Below are 20,052 nucleotides of genomic sequence, written 5' to 3' on the forward strand. Positions count from 1 at the left end.
TTCCTTTTTTTGCTGGAGTTATGGCCCTTCGCACATAGGAAATCATCAAAATAAACTTTTTTTTGGCTTATTTCGCTACCGCTTGCCATATCAATTTGAAACTTTGTTTGTGGCTTTATCAATAATAGATTACAGAGTTTGAACCATGTACATGTATTAAAATTCCATTTTTGACTGGAGTTACGGACCATTTGCACATTGGAAATTCTCATAAGTAACTGTTTTCCATATTATTTGTAACTTAGTATACATGTATAATGGATTACAGTTTGAGTTAGAATCCAGTGTCAATGTTGTATTTTTTCTGGGGTTATAGCCCTTTGCACATAGGAAATTCTTATTAGTAATTGTATTTTTTCCGTCAACACATGCACTTCCTTCGAATTGTAGTTTTCTTCTATAGGTGTCTCCTTGACACCCGTCCTCATATGACCCTGGCTGTTGCGAGGTCATAAATCACCTAATACAGTACAATGATTCCTTTGAAGTCCTTCTGTATGGCTTGATGATGTTTTCAAACCAATGGTCTGGAGCATTACTCGGTTAAGAAGACTGAATGCCGTTTAAAGAGGGTCTCTCTCATAATACCCTGGCTCCCTAGGGGGAGGAGTGGGGTCCCAAAGGGGGATTCTCCAATTCAATTTCACAATTTGTTGTTAGGACCCCTGCACATCTATAGTAATCAGGTTTTCTGTCTGTCTGTCCTTCTATCTGTTTTTAGCTCACCTGCCAAGGACAAGTGAGCTTTTACCCTGGTGCGGCGTCCGGCGTCCCGTCCCGTCGCGTCGCATCCCGATTCAATGTAAACACTTAGCAACTTCATTCTTTGACAGTTTTTGGTCAAACTTTATACAAAGGTCAAGTATGAGTAAACTTCATAAATTGTTGTATTTCAGGGATCCAAGATCAAGGTCAAGGTCACACTTGCTATACATAGAAAATCATCAACTGATTCAATTTAAACACTTAGCAACTTCATTCTTTCACGGATTTTGGTCAAACTTTATACATAGGTCAGATATGGGTATACCCTTGTGTTTCAGGGTTCCAAGGTCAAGGCCAAGGTCACTTGCTATATATAGAAAATCAACAACTGATTCAATTTAAACACTTAGCAACTTCATTCGTTCATGGATTTTGGTCAAACTTTATGCAAAGGTCACGTATGAGTATACTTCGGACATTGCTGTGTTTCATGGTTCCAAGGTCAAAGCTAAGGTCACTGTTGCTATATATAGAAAATCATCAACTGATTTAATTTAAACACTTAGCAACTTCATCCAATATGTTATGGAGAGGGTAATAACATACAGAAAAAACATCAGAATATTAAAATCAACTTAAAGTGTAGTACCTTGTGTGTGTGCATGTTTCAGGTTATCAAGATCAAAGTGTAACTTTTTATAGAACACTTAAACTAATTTCACATGGCAGCGGGGGCATTTATGTCTTACAGACCTTTTCTAGTCTCTTTAAACATCTTCTCAATAACCTAGAGGCCCAGAGACTTGGTATTGGGCCTGTAGCATGCTGGGGTGAAGGGCTATCAAGATTGTTCAAATGAGTGACCTTGCCCGACTTTTCCAGGCCTAGGTCACAAGGGTAAAATGAGGTAAAATGTTTAAACAACTTATTTTCAATAGGGGCCCAGAGACCTGATATTGTGCCTGTAGCATGCTTGAAAAAAGGACTACCAAATTTGTTCAAATGAATTATCTTGCCTGCCTTTCAAGGTATAACAGAGGTCAAATGTGCTAAAATCTTAAAACAACTTCTCAATAACTAAGAGGACCATGCTATTGAGCCTATAGCATGCCTGGATGAGAGGTTACGAAGTGTGTTCAAATGAATGACATTGATCGACTTTCAATGTCACAGGGGTCAAATGTGCTAACATCTTTAAATAACTTCTTCTCAATAACCAAGAGGCCCAGAGACCTGATATTGGGCATGCAGCATGCTTGGATAAAGGACTACCAAGTTTGTTCAGAGGTCACATGGGTCAAATGTGCTATGTTTGAATAAAGTGGTAATGAGCTTAGCATCCACATAAATGACCTAGATCAGCTTCAAAGTTGCATTAGAAGCAAATGAGCGACACAGGCCCATTGGGCTTCTTGTTTAATTTCTGCACAATATCTTCAGTAATGTTGGTTGGATTGCTTTCAGACTTTATCCAATGCTTTTCTGAAGAAAGTGCTTGCTATGAATAGCTTTTCAGGTCCGGCGGTCAAAGGTCAAGGTCACTGTTACCATGAATAGAAAATTAGTTAAGGCACAATATTTCCAATTCTGTTGGGATGATTATACTCAGGCTTTATCAAGTGCTACCTCAGAGAAAGTGCCTGCTTTGGTGGTGAAAGGTTAAGGTCATTGTTACTTTAGAAAGTATTTGCTTAGAATACAAATTGTAGCTTTTGAGGCATCGATGTCAAATTTCAAGGTTAATGTTACTATAAATAGAAAAACATTTTATGCACAATATGTGGAGTTCTTTTGGGCCGTATGCACTCCGGCTTTATCCAGTGTAATAAAATGTTTGCTTAAGCTTTTGGATAGCTTTTCAGCCTTTGATATCAAAGGTCAAGGTCACTTACTATAAATAGAACATCAGTGTATATATATAAATCTTATTACCGGTTAGCTTGTAATAACAATAGTAATAATAATAAAAAATATATGAAAGCTTCTCTCCTTTTAGTACCGCGTTACACTTTTTTTCATCTCTTTTTGTACCACCTACGGTACAAATAGATATGAAAAAGGTGTACCACCAGAGCATCGAAAGGTTGTTATCGGACACTATGACCAGAACTGACCCCGAATAGTGAAGCCCTAATTACAACGTCGAAACAAGTCGTGAATTTCATTAATCACTTCTGATAAAAATCAAAGTTAGTTGCAATTATGTAAGTATTGGGGCCTTGACAGGGTCTCCAAAAGGGATAAAGGACATCTGTATATTTTTGTCATTTCCCTTGTTTTGATAGATGTCCAGATTATAAAAGAATCGTACAACTAGCTCATTGTACCCCCCCCCCCCCATTTTTTTTTATATATATATATAAAAAGGTAGACTATTTATCCTTCGAAGTAATTAATATGATTGTCCCCTTTTGTCCCCTTGTCCTCTATGGACCCTGTCGGCGTTTCTTTCATTTGAGAAGTTGAAGCAGATAGAATATAGTAGAAATGTAAGTATTAGAAAACTAATCCATAATGACTTCCTTTTTAACGTAAAACATTTATAAACTTCGGTTAAGGATATTGAATAGTTGATTTCAATTTAAATGAGTAAGTAATAGTTTGGTAGCTCATTTGGTGTAATAACAATAACAGACATTTCGTGCGATAACATTTCATTGTATGTGATGACAGCCTTATCAGGGTGTAATTTGTCATACTTTGTAACCTTTTCGTCTGATGGTTTCACATGTTTCTGTACCATGGCTGTTTTCGGCCCTTATTTTGGTACAGAAAGATACAAAAGCAACGGGTGGATTTTAGTTCTGCTATCATATATTTGTGTACCATGGTACACTTTTAAATGGTACACAAAGATTTGAAGTTTCATATCTTTGTGTACTATATAAATATGTACCGTGGTACAAAAATATATGAAAATGAATATCTTTTTGTCAGGCTCTTGTCGGCCATCGTACAATAGCATACTAAAAGACATAAAACTATCAAGGAAAACAAAACAAATTTTCATTCTTTACAGCCCATCAACATAGAGGAGGTCGCATTTGGGCCATTAAATGGTTATTGAACATGTGAAAGGAAATGACATCACACATCAAAAAAGTAAAATACAAACATAACTAGCTGTGTTTTATCTTTAGACACAAACCATTCGTATCTATGTAGTCTAGAATTTTACACAAAGAATTCTGTTTTGAAAAAAAGGAATAAATATTTTAATTATAAAAAGAAAACTGTATTTGCTGAAGGTCAATGCAATAATAACAGTGCGATGCATTGAGGTTGATCTTCGCCTTTCAGTAAATTGAATGCATTATTTATGAATAGCCAATCCCGAGACGGACAGGGGCAACCTCGTCTCAAGCCCTTTCTCTTTACGCCATCACTCTACAACACGATAAAATAGACGTATAAGGTATCTGTAGTTTAGAATGCTCATCATTAGTTAATTCTAACTCGCTTCTCTTAAGTTCAACCGTAAGAACTTTTCGTTTTCATAGGAAAAAATCGATATGATTGCGTATTTTATTAAAATTCTTGTATCGGCAATATGATGGATAAAAATTGTTTTGGTTAACTGTCGTAGTAGGCATTATTAGTTTGATCTTGTTTAGGAGAGGTCTACGGGTTCATAGACCCCGTCTGGTCTTTATATACCCCGAGCCAAATGCGTTGGGTCTGTAAAGGCCAAAGGGGTCTATGAGCTCGTGGACCCCTCCTACATGTACCATAGAAATAACGAATTTGTCACCTGACCATCTTTTATTACATTTCATCCAAAGAATGATTTTCAAACCTCGAACGCTTATGTGTGTCGGACGCCATCTTTGTTGTTATGAAGAGATATTCTAGTTTGAGTTCTCTTCCCTCGCACGAGGTCTATATAAATATAGACCCCAGCAAAATATTCAACCAGAAAGAATTTTAAAAATTAGAAGTGTGACACATAAATATATTCCTAGTCAGGGATACAATAGCGGAATACTATTATTCTAAATTAGTATGCGTTATCACCAGCTTGACAGGTCTGCATTGCATTTTTTGGGTACATTTTAATGCGCACTTATCTCACAAGCATGAACAAGCAGTCTTATACCAGACGTTGGCTGTATAGCTAGCCCGACCTGTAAGACTCTAGGAATGAAGAACGTGATTGACGTTATTCAAAATCACTTAAGCGGCTGATTTGACAGTATGACGTCTAAAGAAGGTAAGTAGCAAATATTTCAGTAGAAACTTTCATGGGGAAAAAGACCCGTCATAACCCGCCCCTTGTTATAGTATTGGAAACTGAAGGAAAGTATCCTGTGTTGGTTGAAGGAAAGTATTCGGCATTGGTTGTATTTGTGAGTATCGTCCTATTCTCAGTTAAGGTAACTTAAGTGCCTCTGTGTGTGTAATGTATGCGTGAATGTTTGTGTCTGCCGGAGGAGGTATTTTGTGTCCATTTGCCTGTTTATGGTAACGCGGATCATTGTATCCTTTCGTACTTCCTTCCTGAGAACCTTTTCATTTAATAGTGCCTGAAAAATGGTAATTAAAGAAACATCATGTATGACTACGTTACAATTCCCGTTACATAACCAACCTGAGTGGGACCGCGAGAACAACCCATTAATTCAATTTTGCTTCATTTGATCATGCACGTTCTAGATTCGGATTCGAGCGCATGGTATTTAAAGCATATGTAATATCTGTCATTGATTGAGGCGATCAAAATATATCTGCTGCACCCATTGCAATAGTTTGGATCTTTATATTTCTCTCAATTTCTAACTAAATTTTATTTCCTAGCGCCTTGCTTGGCAATACCTCAATTTTGGCTTTATTGTTGAACGTTTGCTTAGGTGAGGATGTCCCCAGGCCGGAACCTCCTTAGCATACTTAAGTCCGTAATAATGGTAGTTGTTATTACCTGCTACACGTTCAGAATTTAGGGGAATCGTGACAACTGGTTCACCCGTTGTCAGCAAAATGTGACCGAGCGGAATGCTGTGCTGAGTGCCTTCAGCATGGTATTACAGTGAGACAACACTATGAAGTCGGCATCAGATCCTCGCTATCATAAGAAAGCACGTACACCAACATACCCTGACTCCGACACATAAATAAATGCAAGCATACACAACACATATGGTGGTACGTCCCTAAATGGCCGTAGCTGTTATATATTGTATGTACTCCAAACCGATTGGAGAGATTTGTCGTCGCCATAGCCTTCGCTATCATTGCTATGCCGATGACACACAAATTTACATGGTCATAAAACCACAGGACAGTTGTAATACAGTCTCAGAAAGTCTGGAAGCTTGTCTGACGGATACAGTTGTGTGACCTCACAACGCACCAAAAATAGCGTGCGCACACCGTGCATACATCGTTCACACACCGTCCGCACATCGTCCACACATAGTGCGCACAACTGTGCGATTTAACAATCGTTCGCCCATTTGTGCGCTTCTCTCCGCACAACTGTGCGATTTGGTTTGATTTGTAGATCAAAATTACGGAATGACAAAAATACGGAAGGCTCGTATGCGATAAAGTACACTTTGAATATATCTGTAATTTCTCATCACAATAATCAAGATTATACAATTTCACATTGCGTGTTAAACAGTATTACAGCGACCGTTAGGCTGTCAAGAATGGGTTTGGCTCCAAGGTAACCGAACAGGTAAATAACAATTTGATGAGTGTCCGGAGTTTTACCTGACCAGTGACTCCCACACAGAGCTGATATGCGATACCGTATGATCGTAATGAATAGTATTTGTTATTTGCATTCGTTTACCTATAGCTCCCCTTAACCTGGATTTTCACACCCCGGCCTTACCCGACGAGTTACGTACATTGTAAGTGCCCCAGGCGGGGGGAAAACTACGGTCCAGGTACATGTACAGAGTGGTTATGTTTACCTGTATACGGGATTGTGTTGTAATTTTACATGTGTCGATGAAATTAAGTTTGTTTAAAAACACCGAAAACACAATTTCTAAATATAAGAATGTATAGACAGAAAAATAAGTTTATAGATGTAGCTAGAATACAGAAACATACGTAAAAATCAAGTTTATATGTTTCAATACGAAACCGTATACATTGTTAAGGCATTCCTCAATTTACACAAACCACGTTGTTATCGCACATCGTTCGTCCATCGTGCGCACAAATGTGCGCAAGCAATGATCGTCCAGCATTTTATCGTTCGCCCATCGTGCAAACACGGTTCACACACCGTGCACACTTCGTACGCACACCGCACATCGTGTAACGTTGTGCGATCCCACATCTGTATCAGTATCTGGATGAACACCAACATGCTTAAACTTATTCAGGAAAAGACGGAACTAATCGTCTTTTCCCCAAAGTGTCAGCAAACAATGGCTCTCCAGCTCAAGGTTGGTGCCAGAACTATTGAGACTGTTCCAGCTGTTAAAAATCTTGGGGTATACTTCGACAGTTCTCTGAACATGGAGAAACAAGTGAACGCTATTGCCAAATCCTGTTACTACCAGAACAGGAACATCGGCTTTATTCGGCAGTTTCTAACTGCAGATGCATGCAAGATTTTGGGGCATTCACTTGTTACCTCTCGGTTGGATTATGGTAACGTCCTGTTCTGTGGTATATCTGACAAACTAACTAGTCGTCTGTAGAGGGTCCAGAACACCGCAGCACGGCTAGTTACTCGTACTCGAAAGAGAGAGCACATCACACCTGCGCTTTATTCGTTGCACTGGTTACCTGTACGATACAGGTCGCAGTACAAAATTCTGGTATACACATACAAGGCACTGAATGGAACAGCTCCTCAGTACCTACAGGACCTTGTTACCCTGTATCAGACGTCAAGATCACTGCGGTCGGAGTCAGAATATTTGTTGTGTGTCCCAAAATCTCGTACTGTGACCTACGGAAACAGATGCTTTGGGAGGGTTTTGGCTACGTTGTGGAATAGGTTACCATCTGCTATTAGGAAGTCAAATACCATGGCCAAGTTCAAGAGGGACATAAAAACTCACCTTTTCACGTCTGCATTTTAGAATCTTTGCAAAGACGTCATGTAAATACCACCCTTTCATTTGTTCAATTATGTGCCGTTGCTTGTTAAATGTATGAAAGTGATTGAAAGCCTTTGTTGTTTGTTTTCCCAATTATAACAATTTCTATTATCCATATGTTGTAAAGCGCCTTAGAGTAATTTTACAAATTATATAGGGCGCTATATAAATGTTGTATATTATTATTATTATTATTATTATTATTATTATTATTATTAAAGCTATTAAATATGACGTTAAACAAAATAAAAGCAAACCAAACCTTGATATATCCTACAACACAAATTCTTTGAACGACGTAATACATGTATTTACAATAAATGAAATCCTTAATTTTGTTTCAGAAAATCAGAGCCTTCTACATGATGAGCCTACTCAGAAATATGGCATCACCTTAATGGAAAAGCTTACGTCATGTCGCTGGCATGTCGGTTTTGTAATTTGTTTACAAATGTCATGTTCAATGATGCTACGTATGAATATGACCATGGTTGTAGTTTGTATGAATCCAGGAAATATGACAACTACCGTGGTCCAGAATGGGTCAAACGTCACAATAAGAGACGAGTATTTAGTAAGAGGAATATCTTTCTTTTCATTCATTTTAATTCTAATACTTTCCAAGTTAAAAACAATATTTTGTAAAAATAATTGAATGCAGTATATAGTTTTCCGATTTTAGCTGTGCGATCGCATAATGGATTGAATGCATAATAGTTCCCCTTATCTAAGGTTTTGAGTACTTTCACTTACATCATATGACACGTAGATGTAGCACAAATCGTTTGCCTAAAAATAATTTCAAATATAAACTGTTCAAATATACCGTGAAAACTTCATTCTTGAATGGTATAGTCTCTGTAAATGATTGCCATGCTTCAATATCAGGATAACTACGTATCGTGGGACAACACAATGGAGGGACTACTGATATCGGGATATTACATTGGACTATCGATCACATCGTTTGCATTTGGAACCTTAACAGGAAAGGTCAGCGTAAAGGCACTGATCACCGGTCTGACTTTGCTTATTGTTGTGACGTCAGTCCTGACACCAGTCCTGACTTTCACGAGCCCATACGCTGTTCTGGCTACCCGGATAGCAATCGGCATGGCAGCGGTGGGTACAGAAATGATTCGACAGCAAAATGACTTTGAATTACAAACTTTGCGAAATTTACAATATTATTTACTGTTCGCTTTATTAATATCTCCAATGAAAATCCCAGCACATTTTTTATTAATGAATATTAATAATTTTGTTTACTGCTGCTCACAAGGTGTTAATGTTATGATAGTTTTGTTTTATCTAAATATAAAACATTCATGCAACTATGATGAACGTTTTATCTCTTTCCACAACAGTCAGTATCTCTTCAATTCTAACCTAACTAACAACTGTTGGTCTGTTCAAAAAGATAGAACTAAACATAGCCACTTTAAGTTTTCAAGTTGACCCTTATCTTTTACCTTCATGTTCGTTTGATGTCATTTCGTTTAACATGTTCAATTTACTTTTTATTGTCACTGCTAACCTTTTTATCTCGATGGCCGTTCAGAATCAAATAACTTACTAATTGTGAAGGCATCATTTAGTCTACTGCATCGCATACTGGCATCATGTCTAATATTCTTAAAATGATGTCCAAACTAATCACAATGGGAAAATTAGTATATATAACAAAGTTCATATGATAAAATATATCCTGTAAGTAGATAACCGGCGTTTTGTATATATGTAATATGCATGATCGTTAGGGAGGGGTTGAACCGGGAGCCACACAGTTACTGTCCAACTGGGCTCCGCTTCCGGAACGGGCGCAGATGATGGTTGTAGTTGAATCAGGTAAGCAATACAAATAAAGGAATGAAATTTATTTTTACAACATGCATGAGGTCATAAAAACATTGGCTTTCTGGACATATTCCATGAATCGCGTTAGCCATATTTGCCATCTTGTGGTAGCGCGGATCTGATGCCGACTTAACAGCCTAAACGTTAAATGCAAGGGTATTTTTCCAAACTATGTTAATGCATAATAACAATGGAAACACATACATTTTAATTTTTAAGTAACTCAAGTAGGTGATTGCGCTACACATGCGCTGAAGCATACTGCACCAACTCAATAACGATGATGCCAATACACGTATTCTTTTCACAAGAAGTTTATCCTTTAATGACGAGGTTTTAAAAAATATTTAAATAGTTTGGGCTCATATTTTTGTAATTTCGGTGTTTAGTACGGAACGAACCGGTATATTCTTATATAGTCTCTCCGTATTCATCACGGGTGCGTTTCATTGTCCCCATGTTATGGTCTCCTCTGGCTTACCCACTTACCCGGTCGTGACGTCCCTGAGGTAGCACCCCACTAAATGTCACAGGTACATAGGACAACACATACAAGCATACACCACAATACTTACAAAGTCCGTAACTATGTATATGCGTGCGTGACATTCGGACACAAAACAATCAACAGCATGTTGTTTAATCGACCTAAACTATAAAAGTACTAAGCTAGAACATTTTGTTTTGTTGTAGCAAATAGCATCGGCGGGATTTTGAACTTTCTCCTCTCAGGACTGATTTGTTCCATACCTGTCCTAGGAGGCTGGCCGTTTATTTTTTATATATTTGGTAAGTCACATTATGGTAGGTAAGCTTGCTTTGCCGTCCGTTTTAAAGAAATGAACGTTCATTGAACATTCAAAATACACGCTAGTCCTAAAGTGATAAGTCAACAGAGGTTTAATTTTGATAGTTTTCTTCTAATTACCGTCTTTCAATGGAGTCAAATATCCCTGTCGACTTGTATAGGATTTGTAAGGCACAACAAACCTATTTTTTACTGGAGACGAACTGTTTCAGATATTGATTTCGTGAGTTTAAATTTCATCCAACGACTGATTAGTTTCAATTACATATTTGTATATTACAGAACAGTTTAAAGTATTATCAACGTTTATCAAAGCAATCAGTTGAGTTGGAGTCGTATGTACAATATTTACTCGATATCTAAAAAAGGGTCCCTTCCTGAAGTATCTGCTGGAGTACCTAATTCAGCAGTGCCTTTCAACTTAACACGATAAAGTTCTCATTTAACCTTACATTAATACTTAGATGAGTACTATATAGAAGTATCCTGTTCGTGTTTCTAGCATTTGGTGTCTTCTCTGTGATAGAATTGCGTTCTTGGAAACCAATTGGTATCCTGTACGTCATTTTCACCCATACAGGTGGATTAAACTTGCTCGCATTAGTGGTCTGGGGCTTCGTTGCCTATGACAAACCTAGTATGCATCCCAGAATAACACCAAAGGAACTTGAATTTATCGAAAATCACAGGATCAAGACAAGAGCTGACACGGTATGTATAAGTGTTTCGGTGAATTTGCCAAGTTTGAGGTTAATATATTTCCCCCAAAATAATTTATGTGTTTATAAGTATATAAGTAACGGTTATTGTATATTCAGATGCTATATAATTAAGATTTTGTCTGATATTATTTGCTGAAAACTAATGAGTGAGCGTCTAGATTTCATTTATGGTATTACTGTCTTGTCATTCAATGACGAAGACGATTATATACATTTTGTTAATATGAAAGTGTTATGTATCCTTTAGTGCCATCAGAATGAAGATATAAACATTACAAGTGTTAAAAGTTTGCTCCAATGAGGAAAGCATTGAGTTCAGTCAATTTAAAGCCGTAAAATTGCTAGTTGTTATTCCCTGCTATATGTTCAGCGAGAAAGGTTGTCGCAACAATTGGTTAAGCCGTTGTCAGTTTAATGTAACCGGGCGTAATATAATACCGGGTGTTTTCGACATGGTAGATGATAACGTCGGCATCAAATCCGCGCTACAACAAGGAGACAAATACAATAACATACGCTGCCTCCAGCACACACACACACATGCACGCTTACATTCCACACACGAACTGTGCTTCTGAAGAATTATTGGTAGCCTAAATCACCTTGATGTATATTGTAATAGTTCAATAACGGTTTTTAACTGGTTAATAGATAATTAAAATAAAAACCACGGCTACCACACTTTAAGGACAAAGTGGTTTGCAAGGCGATTAACTTTTACCTACTTTTAAGAATAAAGAACTGTGGTGAAACAGATATTTATTTTTTAATAATAGATCGACGGTGGGCATTAAGCTTATTTTCATGTTCATATTTTAAAATCATTTGAAATTTGCACATGTGTAATGGATTTTCTATTTTATAGAAAACACATATACCTTGGCTGGAAATGATGACATCGTCTGCGTTTTGGGGATGTGTTCTCGGTTTTATCACTTCCGGTATACTCTTTATGATAATGGCTATATGTCTTCCGCTGTACATTGAACAGGTTTTAAAGTTCGACGCAACATTGGTACGTTATTTTTGAATTCTTTACACTTCGCTTGTAGGCTAAGATAATATGTTTATCTTTTAAGGTTTTAAAAGATTTCTCTTCAAAATATGGTATTGGAACCACTTTAAATTTAGATGGAGATCCCACTTTCACCGGATATTCCATATGGTTAAACTTAAATATCAAAAGTGTTTTAAGCTTACGTTAGTAACAGCAAACTCTAACACTTACTTTGAGATCAATGATGAAATGTTTGCAGGCATATTTAAGCCCACAATATGAAATTGCACACGATATATGCGCGGATCGTATGGTGATGAGTAAAAAGTAGATGTTGAAGATGCTATGGCCATACAGTTCAAAGACGGGTGCCGAGTGGGACACCGTCGACACGAGAGTGTAGGAAAGAGCAAACAATAAATGAAATAGATTTAAAGTCTTGCGATGGGTGCAGTTAATCAATTTCGGTTTTTTTCCATGAATCAAGAAAACGACACAGTAAAAGTCCCGAATGAGAACATTGTCATCCCCTCTAACCATAACCTATTAGGGTGTTGGGTTGAGCAGCGGATGGCGCACCTGCTTTTCACCAGAATGGCTCTGGTTCGACTCACCGGCTGGACATGAAAATGCATTGGATCACCTTTCTGATCCTCTGGATTTTCTTCAAATACTCTTGTTTCTTTCCACGATATTATGTGCGCTTTTATATGAGCAAAAAAAGATTTATATCAGTTCAAAACTTGTTTACAGATGTTGTAAAATAAAGAAGTTTATGCATTACCAGAACATTATAATCAACCCGAAAACAGCTGAATTTAGGACTGACCAGTCCAACATCAGATAAAAAAAAAGGAAGTCACTGGTTCTCTTACGGCCCAACTAGATCGGATATTGAATGGTAGATAAACGCAGTGAGATTGTTTTTAAATATCATTGTTTGTTTGTACGGTGTTGTTCGATCATGAATTAACAGTTTTTTAACACATTTCATTTTTTATGCCTGTTTATACTTTTTAACAAAAAAAGTATTGCTTATTTGTATTCATAATGCAATATCTTTTTTTTACATTATATAAATCCTTATAACATTAGTCCTGACATGTTTTCAGAATGGTGTCATCTCAGCAATAGTTTTTGTCGGCAGATTAGCCGGAGCCGTGTTTTTTGGATACCTAGCCGACTTCGTCTATTCCAAAGGACGTCTTTCGATATGTAATCTGCGTAAACTATTTCAAACGACTGGTATGTATAATTCATTTCTGTCTCCAGGCGGGGACCAATGTCCTTAAAAATGGTCGTGTTCCTCCCTTATCAGATATCAGGTATCAGATCGTCACTATTACAAGAAGGCAAGTACACCAACATACCCTGTCTCCAGCACACATACACACATGCACGCATCCACACCTGCAAAGAGGCACGCCCTCAAATGACCTTGGCTGTTAATAGGTCGTTTAACAAAACAAGAGGCTCTGAATATTTAAGCATTCATAGCAAAGTTTCAATCAAATATTAAACTGTACCACAAATATTTCACTCACAAACTTTGTCGGCTCCATCTATTGAAACTACCAGCCAAATATTATAATATGGTTTTATGCTTTTTGGTTCTGCCTCAGAAGTTGTTTGACATAATTTAATGTAGGTCAAGGTCATTTTCCTTCTCAAACTTTGTTGAATCTATTCCAAGAAGCTACCAGCCAAATCTTATGAATCGATTCCTTTTGGATCTTCAAAACAAATCGTTTGAAATGTTGTTTACCTCTTTGACGTTAAAGTAGTTTGAGGTCATTTATATTTGCAAACTCTGGTGAGCTCTATCCCAAGAAGCCACCAGCCAAATATTATGATTCTATACCTTTCGATTATGCAGAAGAAGTCGTTTGATGTTTTTGATATATTTGACTCCTGTGACACTGAAAGTAGGTCAAGGTCATTTTCATTCGCAATTTTGTCGTGCTCAATCTAAAAAAGATCCCAGCTAAATAGAAAGATTCTATTATAATGATATGCAGGTTTTTGAAAATAAAATTAAAACAAAAGGTTTTGCGATTGCCATCCTGGGTCTTGTTTAGAAATAATTCATTTCCAAGTACGCTATGAAAATCAACGTTTTTGTATAATGCTAAAATCTGCTTTTTGTGGTTTCATCATCACTCACTCGGTCTCTTTTCAATCCTGACATTGGAACAGATCTAGGTTCAAATGGCGGATGGTATCGATAAACCAAAAAGACGAGTACCTTTCTGTTAGGTTTAATTCTCGTTTCACTTCGGCAATGATATTTTCCCAATATTGAGAGAACTTTTAGCGCAAGTTTAAGATAATCAAACATCTATGGATGAAAATATTATTTTATGCATTTTTTGTTTTTCTTCGCATGATTTGTTTTTGTTTTTGTTTTGGGCATGATATTGCTATTCACAGCTACTGCACTATCTGCAATATTTATACAAGGAGGATATATATGATTGTCAGTTCGTACCATATTATCATATACATGTCGAGTCTGGTATTACACAATGGGTTCATTGAAAAGCGAAGACCAACCTCAATGCATAGCATGCAACGAACCATTTACAGTACAACACTTGTTATTAGACTGTATTGACCTTCATTCAACAAGGGGAATCTTTTACAACAATACAACATATCCCAAATCTCTTTTTGAAACGGTAAATATTTCTACAATTCTTAACCTCTTAAAACATGTTGGTCTGTTCTAAAAGATATTATTAAGATAAGCATAGCCACTTTTAATTTTGGAGTTGACGTTTTTCTTTTACCTTTGTGTTCGTTTGATGTTATTTTTTAGCATGATTTATCTACTTTTTATTGGCCCTTATGACCTTTTTTTCTTGATGAGTCTTAAAGAATCTAATAATAATTATCTTTTTTTACAACTGTATGTTCAGGTCTGCTCGGATCAGTTCCCCTTGTGATCTGGATTAGCTTTCTAAGGGAGAGCGACAAGCTTCTGGCCATTGTACTTATAACCCTGTATTGGTTCATTCTGTCTGCTATGAATTCCGGCTTCCGGGTCAATCCAGCCGATATTGCTCCACGGTAGGTGTGCTATAAATGATATAATTCCCGCCTTAATTTATTTCACCAAGCCCGATCCTATATTAAATTTGTTCATGTTCACCAAGCCTGGTGAAAGACGTTCAATTCACCAAAAAATGCAAACCCCTAATAGGTTATATTAAAATGCCTTTATTAATAACTTAAATATTTATTTTGGATATGTTGTACGTTTACAACAGTTGTTAAAATGTTCCATTGCGAAGTAACGTTGTCAGTTAAAAAACGTTAAGGCTTATGTCTTCATAAAAATATTATATCGGACTTATAACACTCCAGTCTGTTAAGCGACTCAACTGATACAGTTACATTTTGTCTGAAGTTCATTTGTATACCGAGGTCATTCGGGGATTATTTTCTCATTTCTCTTAAATTATTTAATTGCTTTTGTAAGGTCTGAATAGCAGACAAAATGTGATTTATTGTGAATCAATTACACTTTTTCAAAAGTACCATTACTAAATGGTGTCTTGAAAATTCATCATCAACCATTAACAGTTTCACAATTTATGATTGAAATCGCTTATTTTTAACAAATGTGTGACAGATTCTTTGATGAACCGTCTATGATTTGTTTATACAGCTTCTGTGTAGTTAACATATGATCATTTAAATTGATGTTTACAAATATATATGATATATGTCACAAAAATATCGTATGACATTGATTTATTTTTAGACTTTTTAATCTACTAATGTTTAGTTTGATGTACTCATTTTTGTGAAAGTCTATTTTTGAACAGTGTTGCTGGGCCCTAAGTGACTCATATTGTCGATGGGCCGTAAAACAATATATATGCAAGATCACACACTTGCTTTTTTCTAACGAATCAGAAAGCACGAGCTTATTGCGCGGACGAATATATTCACGAGTGAATATATACGTTCGTGCAATAAATCACTACCTGAGTTTGCGATTGAAGGACGTGACCTTCTTCGATCTGACCTAGATTTATAATGCATGTGTTCTCCATAGAGCATACGACGCTTATCCTTCCATAAGACCTTATTCTTCTTGCACTGTTTTCAGGCGTCTCCTTATAGATATTTCCTTTGTCTACTTTGCCCTTGTTTTATGGATTTTGAGTTGGATTTGTGGTTTTGTTGAAACTTCAGTATTCCCCTTTAAGTCTGTAACGTCTTGTTAATACGGAACAACTGGATGATTAAGGAGTACTGTAGATAGAGCTGCTAAAGAGACACTTGATCTACACACAGTTGATGTCAAAATGCCTTACACTGACTTTAAACACTCCATAGCAAATTTTATTAAAAAGAATAGGAAACATACATGTAAAAGGTCCGAAAACATTCTGTTGGTTCATTAGCAACATACATAGGTGATTGCAGAGGAAAATGTTGTCCTCTCGCGACTAGGCATAGCAGTATCTATACTTTACATGCTTTTATTTTACAAAGCGAAAATCTACCTTATTGTCATGCTTGTGATCAACCATTTACTGTCAAACATTTTATGATCAATTTTGTTTTGTTTGATTTTATTTTGTTTAACGTCCCAATTAAGGTCTTTTAAGGGCATGTCTACATGCGTGTTGTGTATGCCTACATGCGTGTTGTGTGCTGGAGGCAGGGTATGATCGAATACACGTATTTTCAAATGATACGTGCAAAATTCTATATTTAAAATGAACAGTTTCTTTGAATCGGTTTTTGCGCCATAAATATATGACTTTTTACGTTCAATTAGCCTGCAGCACAAAACTATATATGCATCAAAACTAATTTGTTTGCTATGCAATCAATTTTTAGCAGCTCTTTAAACATCTTATTTTTTAGTTCAATTTGAAATGATAATAATTCTATAAACATGACCGTCTCAGCTTTTTATGAAAAGAAAAGAAAAAAACAATTTCGATTCGCTGCTTTGAATGCACTTGTGTAACTTTATATGTGCTTTGCAAGTTACTACCTATTATACCGTGATTCCTCCCCACAGCTTCGCTGGACTAATAAATGGAATAAGCATTAATCTTACTGCTGTGTTATCTGCCATTGCACCTTTGATTGTCGCTGCCGTCACACCGAATGTGAGTTTTAAAACAACATTTTAAAATTTCTTTCCATGTAATAATAAACATATGTATATGCTATATATATTGTCTTTTAAATGTTAGTTTGGATTTCAGAAATATGGAAAATATATCTCTTAAATCTACATAGATATGCTTGAACGTTTTGTTGTTAACACTCTTTATTCTCGTTATAACACAAATAAGGTAACTGTAAATTGGATTGTTTGCTGTTGTTGTTATTATAGCGACTTATCACAAATAAACGTTTAAAAATACTAGAAACATCTGTCATTCCTGTGAAAAATAATCCCTCTAATTCGCGTGATAAATATGGTAGTGTTTATGTGAACAATTTAGGTACTTGTATTCTAAAGACAGTGCAATAATCAGATCTAAATAGAGAGAGAGAACAAATAACCTTTGTACTCGAATTCAATTGTCAAATGCAGAAAACTTCTAAAACGACCCTTTGTATGTTCTGGGGGTGAGGGAGGGTATACATGCATTGTGTTATTGCATGTCGTAAGAAGTAACACTATCGGGACCCCCTGCAAAATCGCGCTTTTTAATTGCGTCTTCTTCTGATACATGTCGGACCTTAAAACGATCAAAAGTGATCTGCTTCCCCAATTGCAACATACTTATTGCGATCAATCTTTACCTTTGTCTTTTACTTACTATTTCTTTCGGTGGTGTCCCTTAGGGACCCGTCTTTATTTTACCCTATCTGTTGCGAGGACGTTTAACCACAAACAAACATCAACAATACAAAATTGTACTGTATAAGGGTTATTTTCACAGCTGTTTATTTTCCCAAGGATTATGATATTCTTTCTTGTTCAATCCTATGTCATTGTGTAATCTCGATTCTAAAGAAAACTTGCGAATTAAATTATCATTATTATTATTATGTGCGACATTGTCGACATCTGTAGATTGGATATACGGATCGTTAAAATTGAATGCTTTTCATCAAAATATTACGATCGAATTTTAAGATAATCGAAACGAAACAACTAATTTCATGTAAAAATAACCTTTGACAATAAATATGTATGCACGTTTCAAGACCAATTGAGTACCCTAGCTTTTAAAAAGAAGTTAAACATATTAAAACTACACGACCGAGTAATGAGACAATGTTATGCTGGTTTCTCTACAGGGTACAGCGGAGGAGTGGCAAAATGTGTTTTACAGCGTTGTTGGAGTGTCCGTCGTAGGTGCGGTGGTGTTCGTGGTGTTGGCTAAAGGTGACGAACAGGAATGGGCAAAGGATCCGGATCTCGTCACTGAAGAGGCGATAAGAGAGTCGAACAAGGACAAAGCTGTCTCTAAACCTCATCTAAATGGTCTGGATTCGGAATCTACACCGTTGTTAAATGCCAACACCAAATTATGAAATGAAAACTCTTTGAACTATATCAATAGTTTATGCTTCATGCATGTTACTTCTGATTTTTGCTCACGTTTGAAGAAATGTTAACCTTATTTCACAGTGAAATCAGTCTCCTTTTAAAAGCATAACGCCGATTCAAAATAAAAAAAATCAAATAGTAATATACAGGTGTATCGTTTTATAACCTTATCTAATAATGGATTACTTGCTATATGGCATAGCATACTATTTAAATGTCCGCTTTCGTCAGTCTGTCAATCTTTTCGCGTCCATTCAACCTTTTTGAAATATGATGAGATTACATTGAAACTTGGTCAACAGGTACGTGAGTATAATAGGAAGTCGAATGTCAAATGCGTCGATGGTAAGAATTGATGCACATAATTAAAAAAAACAACAATCGGATTGGTCGTTGCATTGGACGGGGAAAACTGACTGAAACCTTACATCAACTGATTTCATAATAGTCATGTCGCCATAGTGTGGTACATTTTGAATTGAAATGCAACCTGATAAGATATATTCTTAATAAAATTTCACTGTAACTTAACATATTGGTATCTCTAGAGTTTCGTATTAACCCATGCATTGTAAGGTCATGGGTCGATATTCACGGTCACATTGTTATATATAAATCCGTTTTGGTCAAGATCAGTATAACTGCGTGCAATTGTAGTAGACCTGTAAATGAAGGTAAATTGTCATATTGCTGTAACTGGATATTTTTTTAGCAACTTTAAATGCTCAAATTGCCATTTATCTCCTTTATTTTCGTTAGTGTGATGTACTTTTTCTTAATCATGTTTTTGTTTGAGTGATGTTTTTTTGTTTGTTGTTGTTTTGTTTCTATCGACCATTAATTGGCCCCATTGACCTGTCCTGTGCTGTTAGAACGGTATTCTAGAATTTAATAAAATTAATTTGAGCTCACATTGTTCAAAGAGACTTTGCCGTACAGTGGCGTCCTTAATCACAAATGAAACAGTTATGATAATTTAAGGTCGTGCCCAATGTGTGTTGTGTATGCGTGAATGTGTATAATGTATACTTGAGGCAAAATGTTGGTGTATTTGCCTCCTTGTGATAGCGCAGTTCTGATGCCAACTGTCTAGTGCTAACGCACTGAAATGACATGCCGAAAGCACCCGGCACAGCATTCTATCCGGTCACATACTGACTTCAAGTTAACTATTGAACAAAAAACAATAACAATGGTAGTTGTTATACCCTGCTTAATGTTCAGTATTTAGGATAATTGCAACATGTGGCCGGGCGGAAGGCTGTGCTGGGTACCTCCGGCATGGTATATCAGTGTGATAGCACTTTAAAGTCGGCATCCGATCCGCGCTATCACAAGAAGGCAAGTACATCAATATACCCTGT

At 36.5% G+C, this 20,052-nt stretch overlaps 1 protein-coding gene across 1 annotated transcript; it reads left to right on the top strand.

Annotated features, from left to right (window-relative positions):
- The first annotated feature begins 4,778 nt into the window (after positions 1 to 4,778).
- Positions 4,779 to 20,003, top strand: LOC110467139 (uncharacterized transporter slc-17.2-like). The gene is made up of 11 exons (XM_021524077.1): positions 4,779 to 4,915; positions 8,114 to 8,343; positions 8,658 to 8,891; positions 9,530 to 9,617; positions 10,320 to 10,415; positions 11,015 to 11,145; positions 12,022 to 12,171; positions 13,266 to 13,398; positions 15,072 to 15,222; positions 17,198 to 17,288; positions 18,436 to 20,003. The coding sequence occupies exons 1-11, from the start codon at positions 4,900 to 4,902 to the stop codon at positions 18,670 to 18,672; spliced, it is 1,557 nt and encodes a 518-aa protein (XP_021379752.1). The 5' UTR covers positions 4,779 to 4,899; the 3' UTR covers positions 18,673 to 20,003.
- The last annotated feature ends 49 nt before the right edge of the window (positions 20,004 to 20,052 follow it).

The sequence above is a fragment of the Mizuhopecten yessoensis genome, unplaced genomic scaffold, assembly GCF_002113885.1.
Source record: "Mizuhopecten yessoensis strain PY_sf001 unplaced genomic scaffold, ASM211388v2 scaffold11161, whole genome shotgun sequence".
NCBI lineage: Eukaryota > Metazoa > Mollusca > Bivalvia > Pectinida > Pectinidae > Mizuhopecten > Mizuhopecten yessoensis.